General features: G+C 40.8%; 1 protein-coding gene across 1 annotated transcript in view; it reads right to left on the bottom strand.

Moving 5' to 3' along the window:
* The window catches only part of tex2 (testis expressed 2), a 92,483-nt gene that overhangs the window by 7,230 nt on the left and 57,694 nt on the right, over positions 1–27,559 (bottom strand). Inside the window, exons 8-10 of the mRNA XM_061974368.1 lie at positions 15,234–15,354; positions 9,756–9,881; positions 3,612–3,824 (exon numbers count right to left, since the gene is read on the bottom strand). Coding sequence (XP_061830352.1) covers positions 3,612–3,824; positions 9,756–9,881; positions 15,234–15,354 — 460 coding nt within the window. The remainder of the gene's footprint in view (positions 1–3,611; positions 3,825–9,755; positions 9,882–15,233; positions 15,355–27,559) is intronic.

The raw sequence follows: 27,559 nt of genomic DNA, 5'->3' as shown, positions 1-27,559 counted from the left end.
AGTTACAGGATCATACATTGGTCATATTCAAAGTCCTCATGTGTCCAGGGACATATTTACTGAGTTTATAAACATAATATACATATATATATATAAAAAAAAAAGATTTTGTGATGCTAAAAAATATCGATGTAATCATAGTAGTATCGAATACATACGCTCTTGTACTTGGTATCATTACAGTGGATGTCAGGTGTAGATACACCCATGGCGTTTGTTTACATTGTGACGCGTAGTGAAGCATGTTTAGCTATTCCTCGTCCTGCAGTGATAATAATACTTGTAGGAAACTTACTTTATTTGTCGCCATGTCTTAAAGCACCTCTTCCTGAGGGTGTTTCAGTGTTATAACTTCACCTTTATCTTTACTTTTTAAGCCAAAATGCATCCGTTCTCCCTTTTATGTCGACACACAGTGTCTGCTTGTAAGTACTCTGTGTGTGCGCGCTGCCGAACATGCTCCTCTGCACGTAAAACCAGCACGACAAGGGGGTTGGGGGGACCGGTACTTTTCAGAGGCGGTATAGTACCCAATATGATTCTTTAGTACAGGGGTGCTCATTACGTCGATCGCGATCTACCGGTCGATCTCGGAGGGTGTGTCAGTCGATCACCAGCCAGCCATTAAAAAAATAGTCCTAAAAATGAGCGATCATAAATCTTCACTATGACGTCACTTTCGTCACTTGATTGACATTCACGGCACCCGAGGGTCTTCTGAGATGACGCTGGCTGCTGACACATCATTAAAATTACCGACTGGAAGGCGAGAAACACTTTATTTCAACAGACTCTGGCGCCGTACCTGTCGTCAAAACTCCAAAGACCGACTGCACAGTTGCGCTAACAAAATAAGAGTCTCAGAATGTATGAATGCCGACAATGTATTTCTTGTAAAGTGTATACAAAGGAGTACGGAAGCTGGACAAATAAGATGCCAAAAACCAAGCACTTTCATGTGGTATTGGACAGAAAGGAGGACTTTTTTTTCCTCCTCCATTCGAAAATGCGGACGTTTTTAGCACTACTGTCTGATTCTAATCAATGCAAAAGTCATCAGAATCAGGTAATACACCAACTTATATTCTTGTCTTCATGAAAGAAAGGAATCTATATGTGTTAAACATGCCTGTATTATCTTTAAACACCTTAACTTGTTAACACTATTAACTATATGTGTTAAACATGCTTGCATTATCTTTAAACACCTTTAACTTATTAATAATATTAACTATATGTATTAAACATGCTTGTATTATCATTAAACACCTTTAACTTGTTAACAATATTAACTATATGTGTTAAACATGCTTGTATTATCTTTAAACACCTTTAACTTATTAATAATATTAACTATATGTATTAAACATGCTTGTATTATCATTAAACACCTTTAACTTGTTAACAATATTAACTATATGTATTAAACATGCTTGCATTATCTTTATAAACACCTTTAACTTGTTAACAATATTAACTATATGTATTAAACATACTTGTATTATCATTAAACACCTTTAATTTATTAACAATATTAACAATATGTGTTAAACATGCTTGCATTATCATTAAACACCTTTAACTTATTAACAAAAACATATATTTCATAAATAAGTAAATATAAATTATATACAGGTAAAGGCCAGTAAATTAGAATATTTTGAAAAACTTGATTTATTTCAGTAATTGCATTCAAAAGGTGTAACTTGTACATTATATTTATTCATTGCACACAGACTGATGCATTCAAATGTTTATTTCATTTAATTTTGATGATTTGAAGTGGCAACAAATGAAAATCCAAAATTCCGTGTGTCACAAAATTAGAATATTACTTAAGGCTAATACACAAAAGGGATTTTTAGAAATGTTGGCCAACTGAAAAGTATGAAAATGAAAAATATGAGCATGTACAATACTCAATACTTGGTTGGAGCTCCTTTTGCCTCAATTACTGCGTTAATGCGGCGTGGCATGGAGTCGATGAGTTTCTGGCACTGCTCAGGTGTTATGAGAGCCCAGGTTGCTCTGATAGTGGCCTTCAACTCTTCTGCGTTTTTGGGTCTGGCATTCTGCATCTTCCTTTTCACAAAACCCCACAGATTTTCTATGGGGCTAAGGTCAGGGGAGTTGGCGGGCCAATTTAGAACAGAAATACCATGGTCCGTGAACCAGGCACGGGTAGATTTTGCGCTGTGTGCAGGCGCCAAGTCCTGTTGGAACTTGAAATCTCCATCTCCATAGAGCAGGTCAGCAGCAGGAAGCATGAAGTGCTCTAAAACTTGCTGGTAGACGGCTGCGTTGACCCTGGATCTCAGGAAACAGAGTGGACCGACACCAGCACATGACATGGCACCCCAAACCATCACTGATGGTGGAAACTTTACACTAGACTTCAGGCAACGTGGATCCTGTGCCTCTCCTGTCTTCCTCCAGACTCTGGGACCTCGATTTCCAAAGGAAATGCAAAATTTGCTTTCGTCAGAAAACATGACTTTGGACCACTCAGCAGCAGTCCAGCTCTTTTTTTCCTTAGCCCAGGTGAGACGCTTTGCGCGCTGTTTCTTGGTCAACAGTGGCTTGACAGGAGGTATGCGGCAGTTGAAACCCATGTCTTTCAAGCGTCTCTTGGTGGTGGATCTTGAAGCACTGACTCCAGCAGCTGTCCACTCCTTCTGAATCTCCCCCACATTTTTGAATGTTTTTTTTTTTCACAATCTTGACCAGGGCGCGGTGATCCCTATCGCTTGTACACTTTTTCTGACCACAGTTTTTCCTTCCCTTTGCCTCTCCATTAATGTGTTTGGACACAGAGCTCTGAGAACAGCCAGCCTCTTCAGCAATAACCTTTTGTGTCTTTCCCTCCTTGTGCAATGTGTCGATGGTTGCCTTTTGGACAGCTGTCAAATCTGAAGTCTTCCCCATGTTTGTGTAGGCTTCAGAACTGGACTGAGAGACCATTTAAAGCCCTTTGCAGGTGTTTTGAGTTAATCAGCTGATTAGTTTGTGGCACCAGGTGTCTTCAAAATTTAACCCTTACACAATATTCTAATTTTGTGACACACGGAATTTTGGATTTTCATTTGTTGCCACTTCAAATCATCAAAATTAAATGAAATAAACATTTGAATGCATCAGTCTGTGTGCAATGAATAAATGTAATGTACAAGTTACACCTTTTGAATGCAATTACTGAAATAAATCAAGTTTTTCAAAATATTCTAATTTACTGGCTTTTACCTGTATATGAATGAGGTAGATCCCCACGACTTGATCAATTGAAAAGTAGCTCGCCTGCAGAAAAAGTGTGAGCACCCCTGCTCTAGTATCACGGTACTATACTAATACTGGTATACCGTACAGCCCTAGAAGAAAGTTAGATTATGAGAATTTTTTTTCTTCTAATTTTAATGTAAAAAAAAAAAAAAAAAAGCTGAAATAATTACATGGGAGCAAAGTTTATTTTTTATAAAAATGCAATTTGCTTATAACGAGGAAAAATGTAATTGCATGAGAATAATATTCCTGCAAGTCTCTACTTACCCAGCAGAGGGCGCACTTTGCACAGCAGCACCTTCATGCAGAACAATCTCCCAGGCAACAAAACCTACCATATCCTGTCAGTAGGGGGCGGTGGGACGTTGACAGCCAGGGTCCCCCGACACTCCTGCACCTCCACAGTGAGCAGCAATGGCGTGTTGGACATCTCCTCCATCTTCTTCCTGATGAACTCCGTCTCCGTGGCTTTCTGGAAGTACTTGGACTTGGCGATCTTGTCCACGAAGCGCATGATCTTGCTGGGTCTGTGGCCTCCCGTGTAGCTGCTGCACATATAGAAGCAAGCAGTGAGTCAGGGGCATTATTTATTAATGCCGGCATGTCCTTTTTACTAAGACCCCCGGAGTAAAAGGGTGTGACATTAAATCAGCAGGGAACTAAAGACCAGAACATTCTGTTTTAAATTAGTGCTGTCAAACAACAAGTTAATATGTTCCATCCATCCATCCATCTTCTTCCGCTTATCCGAGGTCGGGTCGCGGGGGCAGCAGCTTAAGCAGGGAAGCCCAGACTTCCCTCTCCCCAGCCACTTCGTCCAGCTCCTCCCGGGGGATCCCGAGAGGCGTTCCCAGGCCAGCCGGGAGAGATAGTCTTCCCAGCGTGTCCTGGGTCTTCCCCGTGGCCTCCTACCGGTCGGACGTGCCCGAAACACCTTCCTAGGGAGGCGTTCGGGTGGCATCCTGACCAGATGCCCGAACCACCTCATCTGGCTCCTCTCGATGTGGAGGAGCAGCGGCTTTACTTTGAGCCTCCCCCCGAATGACAGAGCTTCTCACCCTATCTCTAAGGGAGAGCCCCGCCACTCGGCGGAGGAAACTCATTTCGGCCGCTTGTACCCGTGATCTTGTCCTTTCGGTCATGACCCAAAGCTCATGACCATAGGTGAGGATGGGAACGTAGATCGACCGGTAAATCGAGAGCTTTGCCTTCCACCACAACGGATCGATACAGCGTCCGCATTACTGAAGACGCCGCACCGATCCGCCTGTCGATCTCACGATCCACTCTTCCCCCGCTCGTGAACAAGACTCCGAGGTACTTGAACTCCTCCACTTGGGGCAAGATCTCCTCCCCAACCCGGAGATGGCATTCCACCCTTTTCCGGGAGAGAACCATGGACTCGGACTTGGAGGTGCTGATTCCCATCCCAGTCGCTTCACACTCGGCTGCGAACCGATCCAGTGAGAGCTGAAGATCTTGGCCGGAGGAAGCCATCAGGACCACATCATCTGCAAATAGCAGAGACCTAATCCTGCAGCCACCAAACCAGATCCCCTCAACGCCCTGACTGCGCCTAGAAATTCTGTCCATAAAGGTTATGAACAGAATCGGTGACAAAGGGCAGCCTTGGCGGAGTCCAACCCTCACCGGAAACGTGTCCGACTTACTGCCGGCAATGCGGACCAAGCTCTGGCACTGATCATACAGGGAGCGGACTGCCACAATAAGACAGTCCGTTATCCCATACTCTCTCAGCACTCCCCACAGGACTTCCCGGGGTACACGGTCGAATGCCTTCTCCAAGTCCACAAAGCACATGTAGACTGGTTGGGCAAACTCCCATGCACCCTCAAGGACCCTGCCGAGAGTATAGAGCTGGTCCACAGTTCCACGACCAGGACGAAAACCACACTGTTCCTCCTGAATCCGAGGTTCGACTATCCGGCGTAGCCTCCTCTCCAGTACACCTGAATAGACCTTACCGGGAAGGCTGAGGAGTGTGATCCCACGATAGTTAGAACACACCCTCCGGTTCCCCTTCTTAAAGAGAGGAACCACCACCCCGGTCTGCCAATCCAGAGGTACCGCCCCCGATGTCCACGCGATGTTGCAGAGTCTTGTCAACCAAGACAGCCCCACAACATCCAGAGCCTTAAGGAACTCCGGGCGGATCTCATCCACCCCCCGGGGCCTTGCCACCGAGGAGCTTTTTAACTACCTCGGCAACCTCAGCCCCACATATAGTTAATATGTTATTAATCCCCTCCAAAAAAATCTCAATAATCATCTACAAACCCCAAAAGCAGTGAAGTTGTCACGTTGTGTAAATGGTAAACAAAAAGAGAATACAACAAATCCTTTTCAACTTATATTCAATTGAATAGACTGCAAAGACAAGATATTTCATGTTCACACTATTTTTTTGCAAATAATCATTAACTTAGAATTTAATGTCAGCAACACATTGCAAAAAAGTTGTCACAGGGGCATTTTTACCACTGTGTTACATGGCCTTTCCTTTTAACAACACTCAGTAAACATTTGGGAACTGAGGAGACACATTTTTGAAGTGGAATTATTTCCCATTCTTGTTTGATGTACAGCTTAAGTTGTTCAACAGTCTCCTTTCTCATACTTTAGCCTTCATAATGTGCCACACATTTTCAACTGGACTACAGGCAGGCCGGTCTAGTACCCGCACTCTTTTACTACGAAGCCACGCTGTTGTAACACGTGGCTTGGCATCGTCTTGCTGAAATAAGCAGGGGCGTCCATGATAACGTTGCTTGGATGGCAACATATGTTGCTCCAAAACCTGTATGTACCTTTCAGCATTAATGGTGCCTTCACAGATGTGTAAGTTACCCATGTCTTGGGCACTAATACACCCCCATACCATCACACATCAATCAATCAATCAATCTTTATTTATATAGCCCTAAATCACAAGTGTCTCAAAGGGCTGCACAAGCCACAACGACATCCTCGGTACAAAGCCCACATACGGGCAAGGAAAAACTCACCCCAGTGGGACGTCGATGTGAATGACTATGAGAAACCTTGGAGAGGACCGCATATGTGGGTAACCCCCCCCCTCTAGGGGAGACCGAAAAGCAATGGATGTCGAGTGGGTCTGACATAATATTGTGAGAGTCCAGTCCATAGTGGATCCACACATGCTGGCTTTTACACTTTGCGCCAAAACAATCCGGATGGTTCTTTATCTCTTCTCGGAGGACACGACGTCCACAGTTTCCAAAAACAATTTGAAATGTGGACTCGTCAGACCACAGAACACTTTTTCCACTTTGCATCAGTCCATCTTAGATGAGCTCAGGCCCAGCGAAGCCAGCGGCGGCGTTTCTGGGTGTTGTTGATAAATGGCTTTCGCTTTGCATAGTAGAGTTTAAACTTGCACTTACAGATGTAGCGACCGACTGTAGTTACTGACAGTGGTTTTCTGAAGTGTTCCTGAGCCCAGGTGGTGATATCCTTTACACGCCGATGTCGCTTTTTGATGCAGTACAGCCTGAGGGATCGAAGGTCCGTAATATCATGGCTTACGTGCAGTGATTTCTCCAGATTCTCTGAACCTTTTGGTGATATTACGGACCGTAGATGGTGAAATCCCTAAATTCCTTGCAATAGCTGGTTGAGAAATGTTCTTCTTGAACAATTTGCTCAGGCATTTGTTGACAAAGTGGTGACCCTCGCCCCGTCCTTGTTTGTGAATGACTGAGCATTTCATGGAAGCTGCTTTTATACCCAATCATGGCACCCACCTGTTCCCAATTAGCCTGTTCACCTGTGGGATGTTCCAAATAAGTGTTTGATGGGCATTCCTCAACTTTCTCAGTCTTTTTTGCCACTTGTGCCAGCTTTTTTGAAACATGTTGCAGGCATCAAATTCCAATTGAACTAATATTTGCAAAAAAATACAAAGTTTTCCAGTGTGAACATTAAGTATCTTGTCTTTGCAGTCTATTCAATTGAATATACGTTGAAAAGGTGTATTCTGTTTTTATTCACCATTTACACAACGTGACAACTTCACTGGTTTTGGGGTTTGTATATGCACGGATTATTCGTTTATTTTGACACACAAGCTCCTTTACCTTAGCCGTGGATAGTTTACCTGAAAGTAGTTACCGGGTTCTTATGTGGTCAGTGATCATGAGTGAGGAAATGCTCATTTTACCCCAAAACAAACCCTAACTGGACTTTACTTGACGTAAATTTGTTACCAAGTTTCCAGCAAATAAATGACGAGTAAAACATTTTAAAACATCCTTAGATGACACTCTGACAATAATGTGGGGTGTTTTTATTGTAAAAACTTTTTTATAAATGTTTGTAGAGTTGTCAAACAGTCAAAATATTTACTATCAGTTTGTTCATAGTTAACAAAAAAATGTATTGCGATTAATCGCACATAAATATAATTTTTATTACCATGACTGGACAATTAGTTTGCGTTAATTAAATGCTTTTTAAACATTATGTTCAACACAAAAAGGACATAAACACGCTTTTAATGACAATAAAAAGATTACCTGCAGTGTGTTGGTGTCTTGCCAGGTTTTGTATTTAGTAGGAATGCAGAATTTGTGTTACTGCTGTAGGAGCACTTGCATTCAGAGGAGAGGAGCTACACTTACATGTTTAAATACCAATTTCACGCATCAATAACACAAAATGTGGATTGTTGCTAGGGATGTCCCGATCCAGGTTTTTGCACTTCCGATCCGATACCGATATTGTTTTTGCATTTCCGATCCGATACCGATACTGACCGATACTGGCCTATCCGAGCATGTATTAAAGTTTAAAGTTATTTAGCCTACTTAGTTGTCAGAATCATGTTGAAAAGGGTTTTAGTACTCTTGATAACAACTAGCCAGCTGAATTAGGGGAGTTTGAATAATACACAATGGTTGGTAACAATAAAACTGACCTGTTTATTCAAGGATAAACACAAAATAGACAAAATTATACATGACAAACAGAAATGGCATCATTGAACTAGGGCTGGGCGATATGGCCTTTTTTTTTAATATTGCGATATTTTAAGGCCATATTGCGATACACGATATATATCTCGATATTTTGCCTCAGCCTTGAATGAACACTTGATGCATATAATCACAGCAGTATGATGATTCTATGTGTTTTGATTGATTGATTGAGACTTTTATTAGTAGGTTGCACAGTGAAGTACATATTCCGTACAATTGACCACTAAATGGTAACACCCCAATAAGTTTTTCCAGGGGTCCACTTAAATTGATTCATGATACAGATATATGCTATCAGATATATACTATCATCATAATACAGTCATCACACAAGATAATCACATTGAATTATTTACATTATTTATAATCCAGGGTGTGGAGGGGGGCGCCTGATGTAAGTGTCAAAAAGACAGCCAAAAGAGTTTGATATGAGAATAAATCTAAAGTTAAAATATAGGGTAGAAATGCACCCATTTGCAGGAAATGTAGTCTTGATTTTCAACATTTTTTTTCAAGGCTTGCATGTCTACATTAAAACATTCTTCTTCTTACTGCATTAATATATGCTACTTTTAAACTTTCATGCAGAGAAGGAAATCACAACTAAAAAAAATCCCTAATTTTTTCATACGGTGTTGATGTGGAAATTTTTGCCTCAGCATTTTGATGGTGTGGACGTGTGGCACCGAACGGAGATAAGCGTCTCGACAGACGTCGCAATATTTGAACAATGATGACGAAAACTGTTTTCTCTGTCGTGTCGGTGTGTCGAAAATTGTTATGCGCTTATTTTTTTTATTTGATTTTGTGCGTGGCATAGATTTGCTATGCGCAGAGGACGCTTAAACAGTGCGCAATTGCACAGGCGAGCACCTTAGAGGGAGCGTTGCTCGCACGGCTGCGCTAGCATCACAGCTAACGTTAGCCATGCTGCTACTACCTCTCTGCTCGGGGAGGACGTATACGTATGTGACGTATGATGTGACATTATGTAAGAAGGTGCACTTGCTGTCTGTGAGAGGGAGACACAGGAAAGAGTGAGAAGAGCCTGTCGTGTACTGCCAGCAGCTAAAAGCAACTGCGTGAGATTTGTGGATGTGTTGAAGGTGTGCTGGAAAATGCGGAATGGAAATTAGGGAGCAGCAGAAAAGTGGAATGTATTATTTAAATCGATGCGTTGGAAAACACGGACCGAATCGGCATTTTCCCATGCCTTGCCGATACGCAATTTTTGGCAAATATCGGCAGCCGATCCGATCCAAATATCGGATCGGGACATCCCTAACTGTTACAATTATGGTTTGCTTGTCAAAGGTTTTTGGTAATGTAATCTGTGATTATTTTATATATTATAACAAGTTAATGGTCTGCATGTAGCTCCATGACAATGTTTTAACTTTTCTCTATTTATTGATAACATGTAATATTCAATGTGTTGTTCAGAAATGATTGTTTGCTCACCCTTCAGCTGCGGGTAAAAGGGTTTTGTCACTACTGAGAAGTTCTGGAGAATCCTCTTCATCTGAAGATCCAGCACTGGACGACTCCTCATCGCTGTCTGCCAGACAGTAAGTCCTTGGCCTCGACCTGTCGCGTACGCAAAGACACACACACTTTGAATACACAGTACGGTTAAAAAAACAACATCACGCCATTCCACAGTGCATAGAAAAGCAAAGGTATTGGGACACCCCGGTTACAACTACAGGGGTGTCATTCTGGTTTTCATTGAGGGCCACATTGCAGTTCTGGCTCCTCTCAGAGGGCTGCATGTTACATTGAATAATTGTTGGGCGATGTCTGACTCAAACGAAAACCAAAGCAAGTTTTCCCATTCGAAATCATGCAAAATAAGTTTTGTTGGGGCACTGATGATGCGTGGGGAAACCGACTAGTTTGTTAAGCACAACGTTTGACCGTACAATAACAGAGCCGTATACAAAAACTGGGGCAAAATTTGGGTGAGCATTTTTAGTGAAACCCAAATTACACGAAAAAAGGGAGAAATGAGCTACTACTGTATAATAGGGGTGTAACGGTACTAGGGATGTCCCGATCCGATATTTGGATCGGATCGGCTGCCGATATTTGCCAAAAATTGCGTATCGGCAAGGCATGGGAAAATGCCGATCCAGATCCAGTTTAAAAAAACTCCGATCCGTGTTTTCCAACGCACCGATTTAAATAATACATTCCACTTTTCTGCTGCTCCGTAATTTCCGTTCCGCATTTTCCAGCACACCTTCAACACATCCACAATTCTCACGCAGTTGCTTTTAGCTGCTCGCATTACACGACAGGCTCTTCTCCCTCTTTCCTGTGTCTCCCTCTCACAGACAGCGAGCGCACCTTCTTACACACGTCACATACTGTCACGTCATACGTCACATACGTATACGTCCTCTCCCAGCAGAGAGCGAGGTAGCGGCATGGCTAACGTTAGCTGTGATGCTAGCGCAGCCGCTAAGGTGCGCGCCTGCTCAAGCGTCCTCTGCGCATAGCAAATCTACGCCACGCACAAAATCAAATTAAAAAAATAAGCGCATAACAATTTTCGACACATGGACATGACAGAGAAAACAGTTTTCGTCATCATTGTTCAAATATTGTGACGTCTGTCGAGACGCTTATCTCCATTCGGTGCCACACGTCCACACCATCAAAATGGCAAAAATTTCCACATCAACACCGTATGAAAAAATTAGTGATTTTTTTAGTTGTGATTTCCTTCTCTGCATGAAAGTTTAAAAGTAGCATATATTAATGCAGTATAAAGAAGAATGTTTTAATGTAGACATGCAAGCCTTGAAAGAACATTTTGAAAATCAAGATTACATTTCCTGCAAATGGGTGCATTTCTACCCTATATTTTAACTTTAGATTTATTCTCATATCAAACTCTTTTGGCTGTCTTTTTGACACTTACATCCGGCGCCCCCCTCCACACCCTGGATTATAAATAATGTAAATAATTCAACGTGATTATCTTGTGTGATGACTGTATTATGATGATAGTATATATCTGATAGTATATATCTGTATCATGAATCACCCCGACTTAAACAAGTTGAAAAACTTATTGGGGTGACACCATTTAGTGGTCAATTGTACGGAATATGTACTTCACTGTGCAACCTACTAATAAAAGTCTCAATCAATCAATCAAAACACATAGAATCATCATACTGCTGTGATTATATGCATCAAGTGTTCATTCAAGGCTAAGGCAAATTATCGAGATATATATCGTGTATCGCAATATGGCCTTAAGATATCGCAATATTAAAAAAAGGCCATATCGCCCAGCCCTAGTTCAATGATGCCATTTCTGTTTGTCATGTATAATTTTGTCTATTTTGTGTTTATCCTTGAATAAACAGGTCAGTTTCTTGTTACCAACCATTGTGTATTATTCAAACTCCCCTAATTCAGCTGGCTAGTTGTTATCAAGAGTACTAAAACCCCTTTTCAACATGATTCTGACAACTAAGTAGGCTAAATAAGTTTAAACTTTAATACATGCTCGAATAGGCCAGTATCGGTCAGTATCGGTATCGGATCGGAAATGCAAAAACAATATCGGTATCGGATCGGAAGTGCAAAAACCTGGATCGGGACATCCCTAGTCTGATTGAATGCTAAAAACGTTATGACAGACCGCCTTAAAAAACTTAATGGAATTTTACATTTTTCTATGAACGATAAAACACTGAATATTGACAAAATATGAACATCACACCCCCTTTCGATCGACATATTGTACAATCGAGTGAAACGCGACAAAAATGCAACAAACAGTGAAATATGAACTCGAAGGGTACAAAATAAACCCACCTACAATCTGATATATCACTAAGCTTTAGAACTTGGTTGTGAAAATCTTCTTCCGCGTCTGTGGAAACGCTTCCCACCCACACTGCTTGGTGCCTCGTCTGAGCTGCTGTGACTTAGATGACCATAGTAACTAATTAGATGACCATAGTAACTAATTAGATGACCATAGTAACTACACTCTTAGAAATAAGGGTTCTAAAAGGGTTCTTCTACAAGGGCTGAGGTTCTAACCGGAACCATTTGCTTCTGAAAAACCCTTTCCCGAAGAAAGGGTTTTTCAAGGGTTCTTGGTAACGCTAATGGTTCTAGTAAGAACCATTTTGATCCAGAGAACCCTTTAAAACCCCTTTTCTGAATAATTGGTTTTAAAAGGGTTCTCACTAACACTAAGGGTTCCAGTAAGAACTATTTTGATCCAGAGAACCGTTTTTGGAAGAAAGAGTTCTTCAGGGATTGTTGAAAGCATGGGTAAGATCCTGTGTCACCAGGGACATACTTCCTGATAACATTTGCCAATAATGGTGCCTATCTTTTTGGAATGTTTGTTCAATGTCAACATGATAAATGACCACAATATAATATGAACTAAACTGATCTGTAGAATACAATATGGTTCTTTATAGAACCCTCAGAAGACAAGACGGTTATCGGTGAAAACCTTTGAAAAGGGATGTTTTTAGAACCCCCTGTGTCAGGTCTAGATGAAACCCTTGAAACATGAAAGAGTTCTTTGTGGAACTCCCTGTGTGGGTTCTAGATGAAACCCTTGAAACCTGAAAGGGTTCTTAGTGGAACTCCCTGCATGGGTTCTAGATGAAACCCTTGACAAACGAAAGGGTTCTTAGTGGAACTCCCTGTGTTGGGTTCTAGATGAAACCCTTGAAATACGAAAGGGTTCTTAGTGGAACTCCCTGTGTGGGTTCTAGATGAAACCCTTGAAATACGAAAGGGTTCTTAGTGGAACTCCCTGTGTGGGTTCTAGATGAAACCCTTGAAATACGAAAGGGTTCTTAGTGGAACTCCCTGTGTGGGTTCTAGATGAAACCCTTGAAACCTGAAAGGGTTCTTAGTGGAACTCCCTGCATGGGTTCTAGATGAAACCCTTGACAAACGAAAGGGTTCTTAGTGGAACTCCCTGTGTGGGTTCTAGATGAAACCCTTGAAATACGAAAGGGTTCTTAGTGGAACTCCCTGTGTGGGTTCTAGATGAAACCCTTGAAACATGAAAGAGTTCTTTGTGGAACTCCCTGTGTGGGTTCTAGATGAAACCCTTGAAACATGAAAGAGTTCTTTGTGGAACTCCCTGCATGGGTTCTAGATGAAACCCTTGACAAACGAAAGGGTTCTTAGTGGAACTCCCTGCGTGGGTTCTAGATGAAACCCTTGACAAACGAAAGGGTTCTTAGTGGAACTCCCTGTGTGGGTTCTAGATGAAACCCTTGAAACATGAAAGAGTTCTTTGTGGAACTCCCTGTGTGGGTTCTAGATGAAACCCTTGAAACCTGAAAGGGTTCTTAGTGGAACTCCCTGCATGGGTTCTAGATGAAACCCTTGACAAACGAAAGGGTTCTTAGTGGAACTCCCTGTGTGGGTTCTAGATGAAACCCTTGAAATACGAAAGGGTTCTTAGTGGAACTCCCTGCGTGGGTTCTAGATGAAAGTCTTGAAATACAAAAGGGTTCTTAGTGGAACTCCCTGTGTGGGTTCTAGATGAAACCCTTGAAACACGAAAGGGTTCTTAGTGGAACTCCCTGTGTGGGTTCTAGATGAAAACCTTGAAACATGAAAGGGTTCTTAGTGGAACTCCCTGCGTGGGTTCTTTGTAGAACCTCTCATGGGGGGTTCTGGGTGGAACCTTACACACACAGTTCTAGGTAGAACCCTCCAAAAGGGTTCCAGGTGGAACCTTTATAAAAAGGTTCTACCTGAGAACAACCTCGCTCTCAACACCAGCAAGACCAGAGAGATCATCGTCGACTTCAGGAGGAGCAGCACCGACCCTGCCCCCCTCTACATCAACGGCGAGCGTGTAGAGAGGGTCCACACCTTCAGGTACCTTGGAGTCCACATCTCTAATGACTTCTCCTGGACAGTCAACACCACACCAATCATCAAGAAGGCTCAGCAGCGGCTACACTTCCTTAGAGTCCTCGGGAAGTACAACCTGAAGCCTGACCTGCTGCTGACCTTCTACCGCTCGTCCATCGAGAGCCTGCTGACCTACTGTATTACGGTATGGTACGGCAGCTGCACTGCAGCAGACAGGGAGAGGCTGCAAAGAGTGGTCAAGACGGTTCAGAAGATCATCGGCCGCCCTCTCCCCTCTCTGACGGACATCTACACCTCCCGCTGCCTCAACAGAGCCAGTGCCATCATCAAGGACAGCACCCACCCTGGCTCTGACCTGTTCCACCTGCTGCCCTCCGGGAAGCGCTACAGGTGCATTAAAACCAAAACAAACAGGCTAAAGAACAGCTTCTTCCCCAGGGCCATAACCATCCTGAACGGACTGCCCCATTGTCCCTCATAACTGCCTTCTCTTCGGTGCAATAACCCATTCCACCAACCACCCTGTTTTTTTTTTGTTTTTTTTTGTTTTTTTTCATGTATATATTCATTTCACACCATATTCATTGCACTTCTACATTTTTTATATTTTTATATATTTGCACATTGTTTTTCTAGCATGCACACATCGCACTGTATGGAATGGCCTCAATCTCGTTACCTTGCGTAATGACAATAAAGCTGATTCTGATTCTGATTCTGATTCTGGAGCCAAAAAGGGTTCTCCTATGAGGACGAGCCGAAGAACCTTATATGGTTCTACTTAGCACTTTTATTTCTAAGAGTGTAGTATATCATGCGGATTCCAAGCATGTAAAGACTTAGTATAGTTGAAGACTTAGTTAGGGTCATTAGAAAAGATGAGTTCACATCATACACTTTCCATCTTAAACATCTAAAAAAAAATATATTTGGGAATGTCCGGCGGGCCAGATTGAAAAGCTCAACGGGCCGCATGTGACCCCCGGGTCTTAATTTGCCCAGGTCTGATCTAACCTTAAGGCCACTGAACGGGTTAGAATGAGCGGAAAGCCTCACCATTCCTTCCCGTGCTCGCCCAGGCCCTCGCCCTCCTTCCCCAGTCGGGCCAGGTTCATCTTGGTCTCCAGGGTCATGAGGAAGGAGCCCGTGTAGGAGACCTCCAGATCAAACCACAGACCTAGGAGAGAGAAACATGGCCGTGAAACCGTACGCCATGCTGACTTGTACGGCTGCCAGGAAGCGGTTTTATCCTCTGACGGATGAAAAGGTCAGGCGCGGGACAGCCGGGCGAACTTCCTGTTTTGATCGGATTTAAATCCTCCTGCTGCTTTGAGTCCTTACTGTACAACTGTGACTCTAATCCAAACCAGAGGTTGCTCTAGGGCTTGATAGCACTACTACACCACAAAGAATATTACCAGCCGTGACCTTATAATACAGGCTCCTTGATAGTGTGTGTGTGTGTGTGTGTGTGTTACCATTGGAGTGTTATTATCCCCCTAGGACTATTTGATGATGTGCTGTTGGTGTTAACGTGTGTGTGGGTGTGGGGGTTGAAGAAGAACACATTCATTAGCACTGCTGTGACTCATGCAGATTGACAACAACTGCTCTTTTAATGTGATCATTTCAATACAGCCCTTTTTATTGGAGCAGAGCAGTGGATGAGGGGAAGCTGAGACATGATGTCACTGGCGTGGGTATGCAGAGTGTGTGTGGCGCATTAGTGGCGCCAAAACAAGAGGCAGGCAATTATTAGGGCCTGACCTATTGAAATGGCATAGCTCGGTCGGTAGAGTGGCCGTGCCAGCAACTTGAGGGTTCCAGGTTCGATTCTCGCTTCTGCCATCCTAGTCCCTGCTGTTGTATCCTTGGGCAAGACACTTTACCCACCTGCTCCCAGTGCCACCCACATTGGTTTAAATGGTTTTATATAAATATAATTCACTTCACTTCATGGTCATAGTTAAAGATAAAAGTACCGTATTTTTCGAAGTATAAGTCGCTCCAGAGTATAAGTCGCACCGGCCAAAAATGCATAATAAAGAAGGAAAAAAACATATATAAGTCGCACTGGAGTATAAGTCGCATTTTTTGGGGGGAAATGTATTTGATAAAAGCCAACAGCAAGAATAGACATTTGAAAGGCAATTTAAAATAAATCAAGAATAGTGAACAACAGGCTGAATAAGTGTACGTTATATGAGGCATAAATAACCAACTGGTATGTTAACGTAACATATTATTGTAAGAGTCATTCAAATAACTATAACATATAGCAGTGGTCCCCAACCACCGCCGGTCCGCGGACCGATTGGTACCGGGCCACACAAGAAATTCAAAAAATAATTTAATTAAAAAAAAAAAAAAAAATTTTTTTTTTGAATTTCTTGTGCGGCCCGGTACCAATCGGTACCCGGTGGTTGGGGACCACTGCTATATGTTATAGTTATTCGAATGAATGAATAAGTGATTGGATACTCACTTGGGAGTCCCAAGTGAGTATCCAATAACAAATTGCGAAAACAGGAAGTGGCACAGGAGCCATAGAAAGCCCCAGAAAACTCACCAGTACTCACAAAGAAGAACAAAACGTTGATTAAATGGCAGATATATATTTGCAAGGCCATTTTCAAGAAGGATATTTAAAGAGAAACTACATCTTGTGAGACGAGGTTGGCGATGAAATGGGGAAACGCCCACCACTTCTACTCACTTGGGAGTCCCAAGTGAGTATCCAATCACAAGTTGCGAAAACAGGAAGTGGCACAGGAGCCATACGAGCCGGAGAAAGCCCCAGAAAACTCACCGGGACTCACAAAGAAGGAGAACAAAACGTTGATTAAATGGCAGATATATATTTGCAAGGCCATTTCAAGAAGGATATTTAAAGAGAAACTACATCTTGTGAGACGAGGTAAGCGATGAAATGGGGAAATGCCCACCACTTCTACTCGAATCAACCGACGACGCTTATTTGGCGTCGAATGGGTGCTACAAATTTTGAGTTCAAATATTTAATTTCTTTATTTTTTCACATCTGGCGGCAAAAAATGCACCTCGCCTTCAACCATCAAACTGTCTTTACTTTACTTTAGCTGATCAGATCTTCCTCCTAACTGACATGAAGCTTTAGGGTCGGGGTGCGATCATGCCTCGGCGGTAATATTGACACTATCATCGTCCACTTGTGGGGAAAAATTATAAACATTCATAACTTCAATACACATGCTTCAATCTTCCTGACATTTTTGGTGTTGAGTCTCTGCATCGGTAAGATCCTGACCGTCAGCGTCGTCAGTGCGGGCCAACTCACGTGAACCCTGCGGTGCAACAGGGCCGAGGGCCCGTTCAGGCTATGAAAATTTGTACTAATTTCTGTTGATATTTAAAAAAAAAAAAAAAAAAAAAAAGTTTATGGCAAACCTTTTTACTGATCATGTTAAACTCTTTTGGGGTTCTTTAATTGTATTCTGTTTTCTGTATTATTTATTGCAATTATATCTACCATATTTTTCTGGACCATAGAGCACACCAGATTATAAGGCGCACTGCCGATGAGCGGGTCTAGTCAGATCTATTTTCATACAAAAGGCGCACTGGATTATAAGCATTAAAGAAGTCATATTATTATTATTTTTTCTAAATGTAAAAGACTTCCTTGTGGTCTACATAACATGTAATGGTGGTTCTTTGCTCAAAATGTTGCATAGATGATGTTTTACACATATTCAAGTCTCTTTCTTACAGTCGCTTCAGGATGCGCCGTTTTGTGGACGGTCTTATTTACGTGCCTCCACTTTAACAGCGTCTTCTCCCCGTCATCTTTGCGGGCCTTATACACACACCATAGTAATACTGGTATCTCTGTCTACGGTCGCCGTAATGGGCCGACAATCCATCAAGCGGTGCGGCTTCAAAGTCGTACTAAAACATTTTGATAAGATTTTTGAGCGCCGTGTGTAATGTTCTATATTTTCAATGGAACATTTAAAGTTTTGGTGTTTCCTGGCGTCATATTGCAGTCTACACGTATCTCTTATGTGTGACTGCCATCTACAGGTCACACTTATCATTACACCATATACCAAATAAAATAGCTTCGAGGTCAGTAAGCCCAACCGGAATTATTCCGTACATTAGGCGCACCGGGTTATAAGGCGCACTATCGATTTTTGAGAAAATGAAATTATTTTAAGTGCGCCTTATAGTCTGAAAAATACGTTACTATCATTCTCTCAATTTTTTTCTATACATTTTTTTGTTCATGTTTTAATGCATCATTTATATTTGTTGACATATATTCTAAAAGGTGTCTTATACTGCTTGTTGGATGGTGTTATTCTCCAGTAAAGTACTTAAACGTGGTGTTTCAATCCTCAGTGCCACGTTATTGTCAATAATGCTGTGTGGGTTTTCTTCTCTTCTTTTTTGTTTTTTTTGCTGGCGTCAAGCACTTTAAGTTGCCGCTTGCGTCTGCATGAAAGGTGCTATGTGCTGTAAATAAAGTTTGATTCATTTCCTGTATTTAACAGCTGTTTATGCATGTGTAAATTATATAATCAATACAGTGATGAGGCAGTGGGTGCCTCATCACTGTATTGATTATATAATCAATTATCTAGTCCAGGGGTCGGCAACCTTTACCAGTCAAAGAGCCATTTTGACCAGTTTCACAAATTATAGAGAACAATGGGAGCAGCAACATTTTTTGAAATTTTAAATGAAATAACACTGCATACAAAGTTTTTTTTTTTGCTTTGTGCTATGTATAAACCAAGGGTCTCAGACACACTGCCCACACCTTAATCTGAAATTTAAAAACTGGTGCGGCACGCGGGTTTTAAAGGAATGGCGCTTGTCAGCGTCATGCGTGCCGTGATGATACAGCATAGTGATGAGTTGATGAGGCGTCATGAAGCGTTTCGACACATTGCAAAACTGTATTGATACTGTGTCGATACTGTGTCACTAAATACTGACATCTGCTGGACATTAAAAATCCCTACAGGCAACCTATGGACCGACTCAACTGACACTGATTTGATGCCCTAGTACAGGGGTCACCAACCTTTTTGAAACCAAAAACTACTTCTTGGGTACTGATTAATGCGAAGGGCTACCAGTTTGATACACACTTAAATAAATAAATATATTGTCATTTGTAAGTTACACGTAAGTGTGATTTAAACAAGAATAGCTAAATAAATACATTTATATATATAAAAAAATGGGTATTTCTGTCTGTCATTCCGTCGTACATTTTGTTTTCTTTTTACGGAAGGTTTTTTGTAGAGAATAAATGATGAAAAAAACACTTAATTGAATGGTTTAAAAGAGGAGAAAATACGAAAAAATTTAAAATAAAATTTTGAAACATAGTTTATCTTCAATTTTGACTCTTTATAATTCAAAATTCAACCGGCAAAAAGAAGAGAAAAACTAGCTTATTTGAATCTTTTTGAAAAAATTAAAAAAAGAATTTATGGAACATCATTAGTAATTTTTCCTGATTAAGATACATTTTAGAATTTTGATGACATGTTTTAAATTGGTTCAAATCCAATCTGCACTTTGTTAGAATATTTAACAAATTGGACCAAGCTATATTTCTAACAAAGACAAATCAGTATTTCTTCTAGATTTTCCAGAACAAAAATTTTAAAAGAAATTCAAAATAATTTGAAATAAGATTTAAATTTGATTCTACAGATTTTCTAGATTTGCCAGAATAATTTTTTTGAATTTTAAGTTTGAAGAAATATTTCACAAATATTCTTCGTCGAAAAAACAGAAGCTAAAATATTTATTATTCTTTACAATAAAAAATAAATACATTTACTTGAACATTGATTTAAATTGTCAGGAAAGAAGAGGAAGGAATTTAAAAGGTAAAAAGGTATATTTGTTTAAAAATCCTAACATCATTTTTAAGGTTGTATTTTTTCTCTAAAATTGTATTTCTAAAAGTAATAAGAAGCAAAGTAAAAAATAAATGAATTTATTTAAACAAGTGAAGACCCATCCATCCATCCATTTTCTACCGCTTATTCCAAGTGAAGACCAAGTCTTTAAAATATTTTCTTGGATTTTCAAATTCTATTTGAGTTTTGTCTCTTTTAGAATTAAAAATGTCGAGCAAAGCGAGACCAGCTTGCTAGTAAATAAATACAATTTAAAAAATAGAGGCAGCTCACTGGTAAGTGCTGCTCTTTGAGCTATTTTTAGAACAGGCCAGCGGGCGACTGATCTGGTCCTTACGGGCTACCTGGTGACCGCGGGCACCGCGTTGGTGACCCCTGCCCTAGTATATACAATAATATAAACCAAGTCATTGTATTTCATTTAGGATTATTTCATATCTTCATTTAAATAAAAATATATTTTTATCTTTTTTAGATAGTCAATAAATAATGTGAACATGTATCATAACATGGAAATCTAAGAGAACGTGTTGTGGATGATTGTGGACTGGGATTTTTTTAATTATTTTTTTTTACACATTTTTATAAAAAAAAAATAAATAAAAGTTTTTCCGACGTATTACATTTTAGACGATTTCTCTTCTTAGTTATTATTTCTCCGGCTGTAGAAAAGAGCCGCTCACAGGGCACAGAGGAGGCGTCAGTGCGACACAGTTGGTGTATCGGTCACGTGACCAAAACAGCTCATGATCGGTCACGTGACTTTCTAAAAGCGGTACGCGCACCGACACAGGGTTTTGCTCTATGAGCTCGACGCATGCGCCGATGCATCGGTGTTGCCGGACCCATCACTAATACAGCATATAGCACCAACTACAGTCAGCGTGCCTGATCAGCCGCACGTTGTATGGGGCTTCCGCTTGCTCACGTAGGTGACAGCAAGGCATACTTACTCAACAACCACACAGGTTACACTGACGGTGGCGGTATAAAAAAAACCAACTTTAACACTCTTACTAATAATGCGCCACACTTTGAACCCACACCAAACAAGGATGACAAACAAATTTCGGGTGAACATCTGCACCGTAACACAACATACCGTATTTTCCGCACTATTAGCCGCACCTAAAAACCACAAATTTACTCAAAAGCTGACAGTGCGCCTTATAACCCGGTGCGCTTTATATATGGATTAATATTACGATTCATTTTCATAAAGTTTCGATCTCGCAACTTCGGTAAACAGCCGCCATCTTTTTTCCCGGTAGAACAGGAAGCGCTTCTTCTTCTACGCAAGCAACCGCCAAGGTAAGCACCCGCCCCCATAGAACAGGAAGCGCTTCTTCTTCTACTGTAAGCAACCACCCGCCCGCGTAGAAGAAGAAAAAGCGCGCGGATATCACCGTACGTTTCATTTCCTTTGTGTGTTTACATCTGTAAAGACCACAAAATGGCTCCTACTAAGCGTCAGGGATCCGGTTCACGAAAAGACGCAATCTCTCCATCCGCACACGGATTACTATTTCACAGCAACTGATATTCCTGTGAACCGCACTGTGGATACAACGGGAGCACGTACGGTGAATATTCGCACCACAGGGAATGAGAAGTCATCCTTCACTGTGGTTCTAGCTTGCCATGCTAATGGCCAGAAACTTCCACCCATGGTGATATTCAAAAGGAAGACCTTGCCAAAAGAGACCTTTCCAGCCGGCGTCATCATAAAAGCTAACTCGAAGGGATGGATGAAGAAAAGATGAGCGAGTGGTTAAGGTAAGTTTAAGTTTACGCGAAGAGGCCGGGTGGCTTTTTTCACGCAGCTCTGTCCATGTTGATATACGTATGTTTGTGATTGCACATTTGCGTACATTTTGGGAGTGAACAGAGTTGTTAGAACGCTGGTTTTTAATATATTATTAAAGTTTGACTGACCTATCTGACTGTTTTTTTGACATTCCTTTAGCGCAGTTAGATGCGGCTTACAACACGGGGCGGCTTATAGGTGGACAAAGTTTTGAAATATGCCGTTCATTGAAGGCGCGGCTTTTAACCCAGGGCGCCTTATGGTGCGGAAAATACGGTAAACACAACAGGACAAATACCCAGAATCCCATGCAGCCCTAACTCTTCCGGGATACATTATACACCCCTGTTACCAAACCCCGCCCACCTCAACCGACGCACAGAGAGGGGGGGGGGTTGATGTGTGAGGGAGCAGGGTTGGGGTAGGGGCGGGGTTTGGTGGTAGCAGGGCTGTATAATGTAGCCCGGAAGAGTCAGGGCTGCATGGGATTCTGGGTGTTTGTTCTGTTGTGTTTATGTTGTGTTAAGGTGCGGATGTTCTCCCGAAATGTGTTTGTCATTCTTGTTTGGTTTTGGTTCAAAGTGTGGCGCATTATTAGTAAGAGTCTTAAAGTTGTTTTATATGACCTCCGTCAGTGTAACCTGTGTGGCTGTTGACCAAGTATGCCTTGCTGTCACGTACGTGTGCAAGCAGAAAATGCATATCGTATAACAAGTGTTGGGCTGGCACGCTGTTAAAACAGATTGAAGAGGGCGCCAAATGTTGTACCATCATGGCACGCCCTTATTATAGCCGTAAGGGTGAAAATCGGTGAATATTAATCCCGGGAGTTTTCTGCGAGAGGCACTGAAATCCGGAAGTCTCACGGGAAAATTGGGGGGTTCAGCAATCAAGCTGCTGAGCCGCATCAGAGTGATCAAAGAGCCGCATGCGGCTCCGGAGCCGCGGGTTGCCGACCCCTGGTCTAGTCGTACATCTCTCCTACACGTGTGATGTGTTTACATACTCCTTACAATTAGGCATTTTATCGACACCGATACCAATATCAATAGTCCTAACCAATTCTGGTATTCATCGATACTCTTATCAGCAGTATTTGTAATTTGTATGAATAAACGCGTCAAAAAATGCACTTTTATTTGCATTTTTACTTGGACCAGCAACATTTTGATACAACATCTCACAGCAGGGAACTCATAAGTATTGATCAACACTTGTTTTTTAAGTATGTGTGCATGTGCAAGGTGCAACGCAGTTATGGCATCATCTCGTAAAGACCACACAGATCCATCACTGTGTTTCTATTGATTACAATTACACTCAGTATATCCAGCAATCCATTTTCTACCGCTTGTCCCTATACAAACATTAAAAATATAGGTAGTAAGATGATATATGATAAAGTCAAATAACATTCCAACAAGTCGCCACCTCATCACAGGGCCAACTTTCACACTCAATTATATCAATTGTTTTAAGTAGACTGTCGATTTTACAGTAAAAACTTTACATTTACAACATTTTATTGTAAAATAGTGGGGGGTTTTTTTACAACATTTTACGGTAAATGGAAAAACAGTACAACTGTTGTTGTTGTTATTTTTACGGTTGCCAGAATTTGTGTGTTAAATGTACATTGGTTTTTACAACATTATATTGTTAATGGAAAAACAGTACAAGTTATTTTTTTTATTCTGGCAACTTAGCTGCCAGTTTTTCTACCGTAAAAAACAAATGTACCGTCTTTCCATTTACAGTAATACACCGTTAAAAACAACAATCGTAGATTTTACAGTCGAAAACTGGCAGCTCAGTCAACAGAATTTTAACGCAAAAAACAGTAGTCGTTTTTTTCCATTTAAATCTTAATGTATGATATTCATGTTCATTCACAGGCCTTTAACATGATATCACATATATAAACATATAATATCGATCATAATATTTTATTAGAGCGTATCAAAACACGTATTGGTATGTCAGACTTAGCCTTGTCGTGGTTTAACTCTTATCTTACTGACAGGATGGTACAAAATGCGGCTGCTAGACTTTTGACAAGAACAAGAAAGTTTGATCATATTACGCCTATACTGTATATACCTTTATATACATATATACTTATATATATATACACCTATACTGGCTCACCTGCACTGGCTTCCTGTGCACTTAAGATGTGACTTTAAGGTTTTACTACTTACGTGTAAAATACTACACGGTCTAGCTCCGTCCTATCTTGCCGATTGCATTGTACCATATGTCCCGGCAAGAAATCTGCCTTCAAAGAACTCCGGCTTATTAGTGATTCCCAGAGCCCAAAAAAAGTCTGCGGGCTATAGAGCGTTTTCTATTGGGGCTCCAGTACTATGGAATGCCCTCCCGGTAACAATTAGAGATGCTACCTCAGTAGAAGCATTTAAGTCCCATCTTAAAACTCATTTGTATACTCTAGCCTTTAAATAGACCCCCCTTTTAGACCATGGATGAAGTGCTGGCTGTCCAGAGTCGGGACCCGGGGTGGACCGCTCGCCTGTGTATCGGTTGGGAACATCTCTGCGCTGCTGACTCGTCTCCGCTCGGGATGGTGTCCTGCTGACCCCACTATGGACTGGACTCTTACTATTATGTTGGATCCACTATGGACTGGACTCTCACAATATTATGTCAGACCCACTCGACATCCATTGCATTCGGTCTCCCCTAGAGGGGGGGGGGTTACCCACATATGCGGTCCTCTCCAAGGTTTCTCATAGTCATTCACATCGACGTCCCACTGGGGTGAGTTTTTCCTTGCCCTTATGTGGGCTTTGTACCGAGGATGTCGTTGTGGCTTGTGCAGCCCTTTGAGACACTTGTGATTTAGGGCTATATAAATAAACATTGATTGATTGATATGAATCAATACAATTAATTAGCATGTTAGGTGGGTGTGCATTTTGTAACAATAGGAATTGTTATGTGTGTTTATGTTGCACACGGCCCTATTTGAGTGACGGACTGGAAGCCAGTGTAAACAACCACTAATGTGTATGTGTCTGTGTTGTCTGTGTGTTACATAAATGAAAAGACCCAGTGATTATTTAAAACTTTAACTTTTTTGAGTGGATTAATATTGGACTAGATTAATATAGGATGCTTCTCTTTCTTCCCCTCCATTTTTCTGAATTCTTTTGTATCTCTAGTTATCATTACATATATGTATTGTTGCATTTGAAACAACTGTATTGTTGATAATAGAGGTAAACTATTGATATTGTTCATTATCAATAGTGATATTTCTATTGGTATTTGTATTGATCCATTTGTAGTGTAATAATGCTCATTGTCATTTCTGTATTATTATTTATTTCACTAACTGCTTCTTTGCTATCACTTTTACCATCATATTTGTACATATCCTATTTGATGATGTTGCTCTATTGTTGTTGTTGTTGTTATTGCTGTTGTTTGTCTCTCTGTCTTATCCCCCTCTGTCTTCCTTTTTTTTTCTCTTTCTATCCCCTCCTGCTCCGGCCCGGCTGCACCAAATGATAATGTAAATACATTTAATAAAGTCTAATACAAATAAGGCAACAAGAGAAGTATCCTACACTTCTCTTTTGTAAAGTAAATCTGAACAGCCGATATGGGCATCTACATCAACTATATGATTTGCCTGAGAAGCTGGACAGGACAAAAATAAAATAAAATACATTTAAAAAAAATATTGGCCTGCGGAGTACTGGATCGCTTAGACGGGTTGATGATACGCGCTGTAGTGGCGGTCGTGAATAAAGTGGCGTTCACTTCAAACGGTCTTTTCCTTCGGAGCCTTATGAATGGACACCAAGACTTGTGTGAAAAGCGGTAGATATTATGTGATTGGGCCGGCACGCAAAGGCAGTGCCTTTAAGGCACTGCCCCCAATATTGTTGTCTGGGTGGAAATCGGGAGAATGGTTGCCCCGGGAGATTTTCGGGAGGGGCACTGAAATTCGTGAGTCTCCCGGGAAAACGGGGAGGATTGGCAAGTATGACTGGGAGACTCAACTGCTCTGTACTTCTCCCTACGTCCGTGTACCACTCCGTACAGCGGCCTTTTAAAAAGCCATACATTTTACTTTTTGAAACCGATACCGATAATTTCCGATATTACATTTTAAAGCATTTATCGGCCGATAATATCATCAGTCCGATATTATCGGATATCTCTAATTATATTACTTTCATTTATTTTCACGTTATAAACTCAGATCTTTAAGGTGTCCAGTCTGATATTTAGAGTCTGATAACGCCCAGATTTTTTTTGTAATTTGCAAAAAAATCAGATTTGGGCCACTTTGCTCTGCAGGGTATAAACGTAGTCTTTATCTTGTGTAGTGATGGGTCCGGCAACACCGATGCATCGGCGCATGCGTCGAGCTCATAAAGCAAAACCCTGTGTCGGTGCGCGTACCGCTTTTAGAAAGTCACGTGACCGATCATGAGCTGTTTTGGTCACGTGACCGATACGCCAACTGTGTCGCACTGACGCCTCCTCTGTGCCCTGTGAGCGGCTCTTTTCTACAGCCGGAGAAATAATAACTAAGAAGAGAAATCGTCTAAAATGTAATACGTCGGAAAAACTTTTTTTTTTTATAAAAATGTGTAAAAAAAAATAATAAAAAAATTCCCAGTCCACAATCATCCACAACACGTTCTCTTAGATTTCCATGTTATGATACATGTTCACATTATTTATTGACTATCTAAAAAAGATAAAAATATATTTTTATTTAAATGAAGATATGAAATAATCCTAAATGAAATACAATGACTTGGTTTATATTATTGTATATACTAGGGCAGGGGTCACCAACGCGGTGCCCGCGGTCACCAGGTAGCCCGTAAGGACCAGATCAGTCGCCCGCTGGCCTGTTCTAAAAATAGCTCAAAGAGCAGCACTTACCAGTGAGCTGCCTCTATTTTTTAAATTGTATTTATTTACCAGCAAGCTGGTCTCGCTTTGCTCGACATTTTTAATTCTAAAAGAGACAAAATTAAAATAGAATCTGAAAATCCAAGAAAATATTTTAAAGACTTGGTCTTCACTTGGAATAAGCGGTAGAAAATGGATGGATGGATGGGTCTTCACTTGTTTAAATAAATTCATTTATTTTTTACTTTGCTTCTTATTACTTTTAGAAATACAATTTTAGAGAAAAAATACAACCTTAAAAATGATTTTAGGATTTTTAAACAAATATACCTTTTTAGCTTTTAAATTTCTTCCTCTTCTTTCCTGACAATTTAAATCAATGTTCAAGTAAATGTATTTATTTTTTATTGTAAAGAATAATAAATATTTTAGCTTCTGTTTTTTCGACGAAGAATATTTGTGAAATATTTCTTCAAACTTACTATGATTAAAATTCAAAAAAATTATTCTGGCAAATCTAGAAAATCTGTAGAATCAAATTTAAATCTTATTTCAAATTATTTTGAATTTCTTTTAAAATTTTTGTTCTGGAAAATCTTGAAGAAATACTGATTTGTCTTTGTTAGAAATATAGCTTGGTCCAATTTGTTAAATATTCTAACAAAGTGCAGATTGGATTTTAACCAATTTAAAACATGTCATCAAAATTCTAAAATTTATCTTAATCAGGAAAAATTACTAATGATGTTCCATAA

This window comes from Nerophis lumbriciformis, linkage group LG22 (genome assembly GCF_033978685.3).
Source record: "Nerophis lumbriciformis linkage group LG22, RoL_Nlum_v2.1, whole genome shotgun sequence".
NCBI lineage: Eukaryota > Metazoa > Chordata > Actinopteri > Syngnathiformes > Syngnathidae > Nerophis > Nerophis lumbriciformis.
The sequence above is the reverse complement of the archived record's forward strand: the minus strand, read 5'-3'. Positions and strand labels throughout refer to the sequence as shown.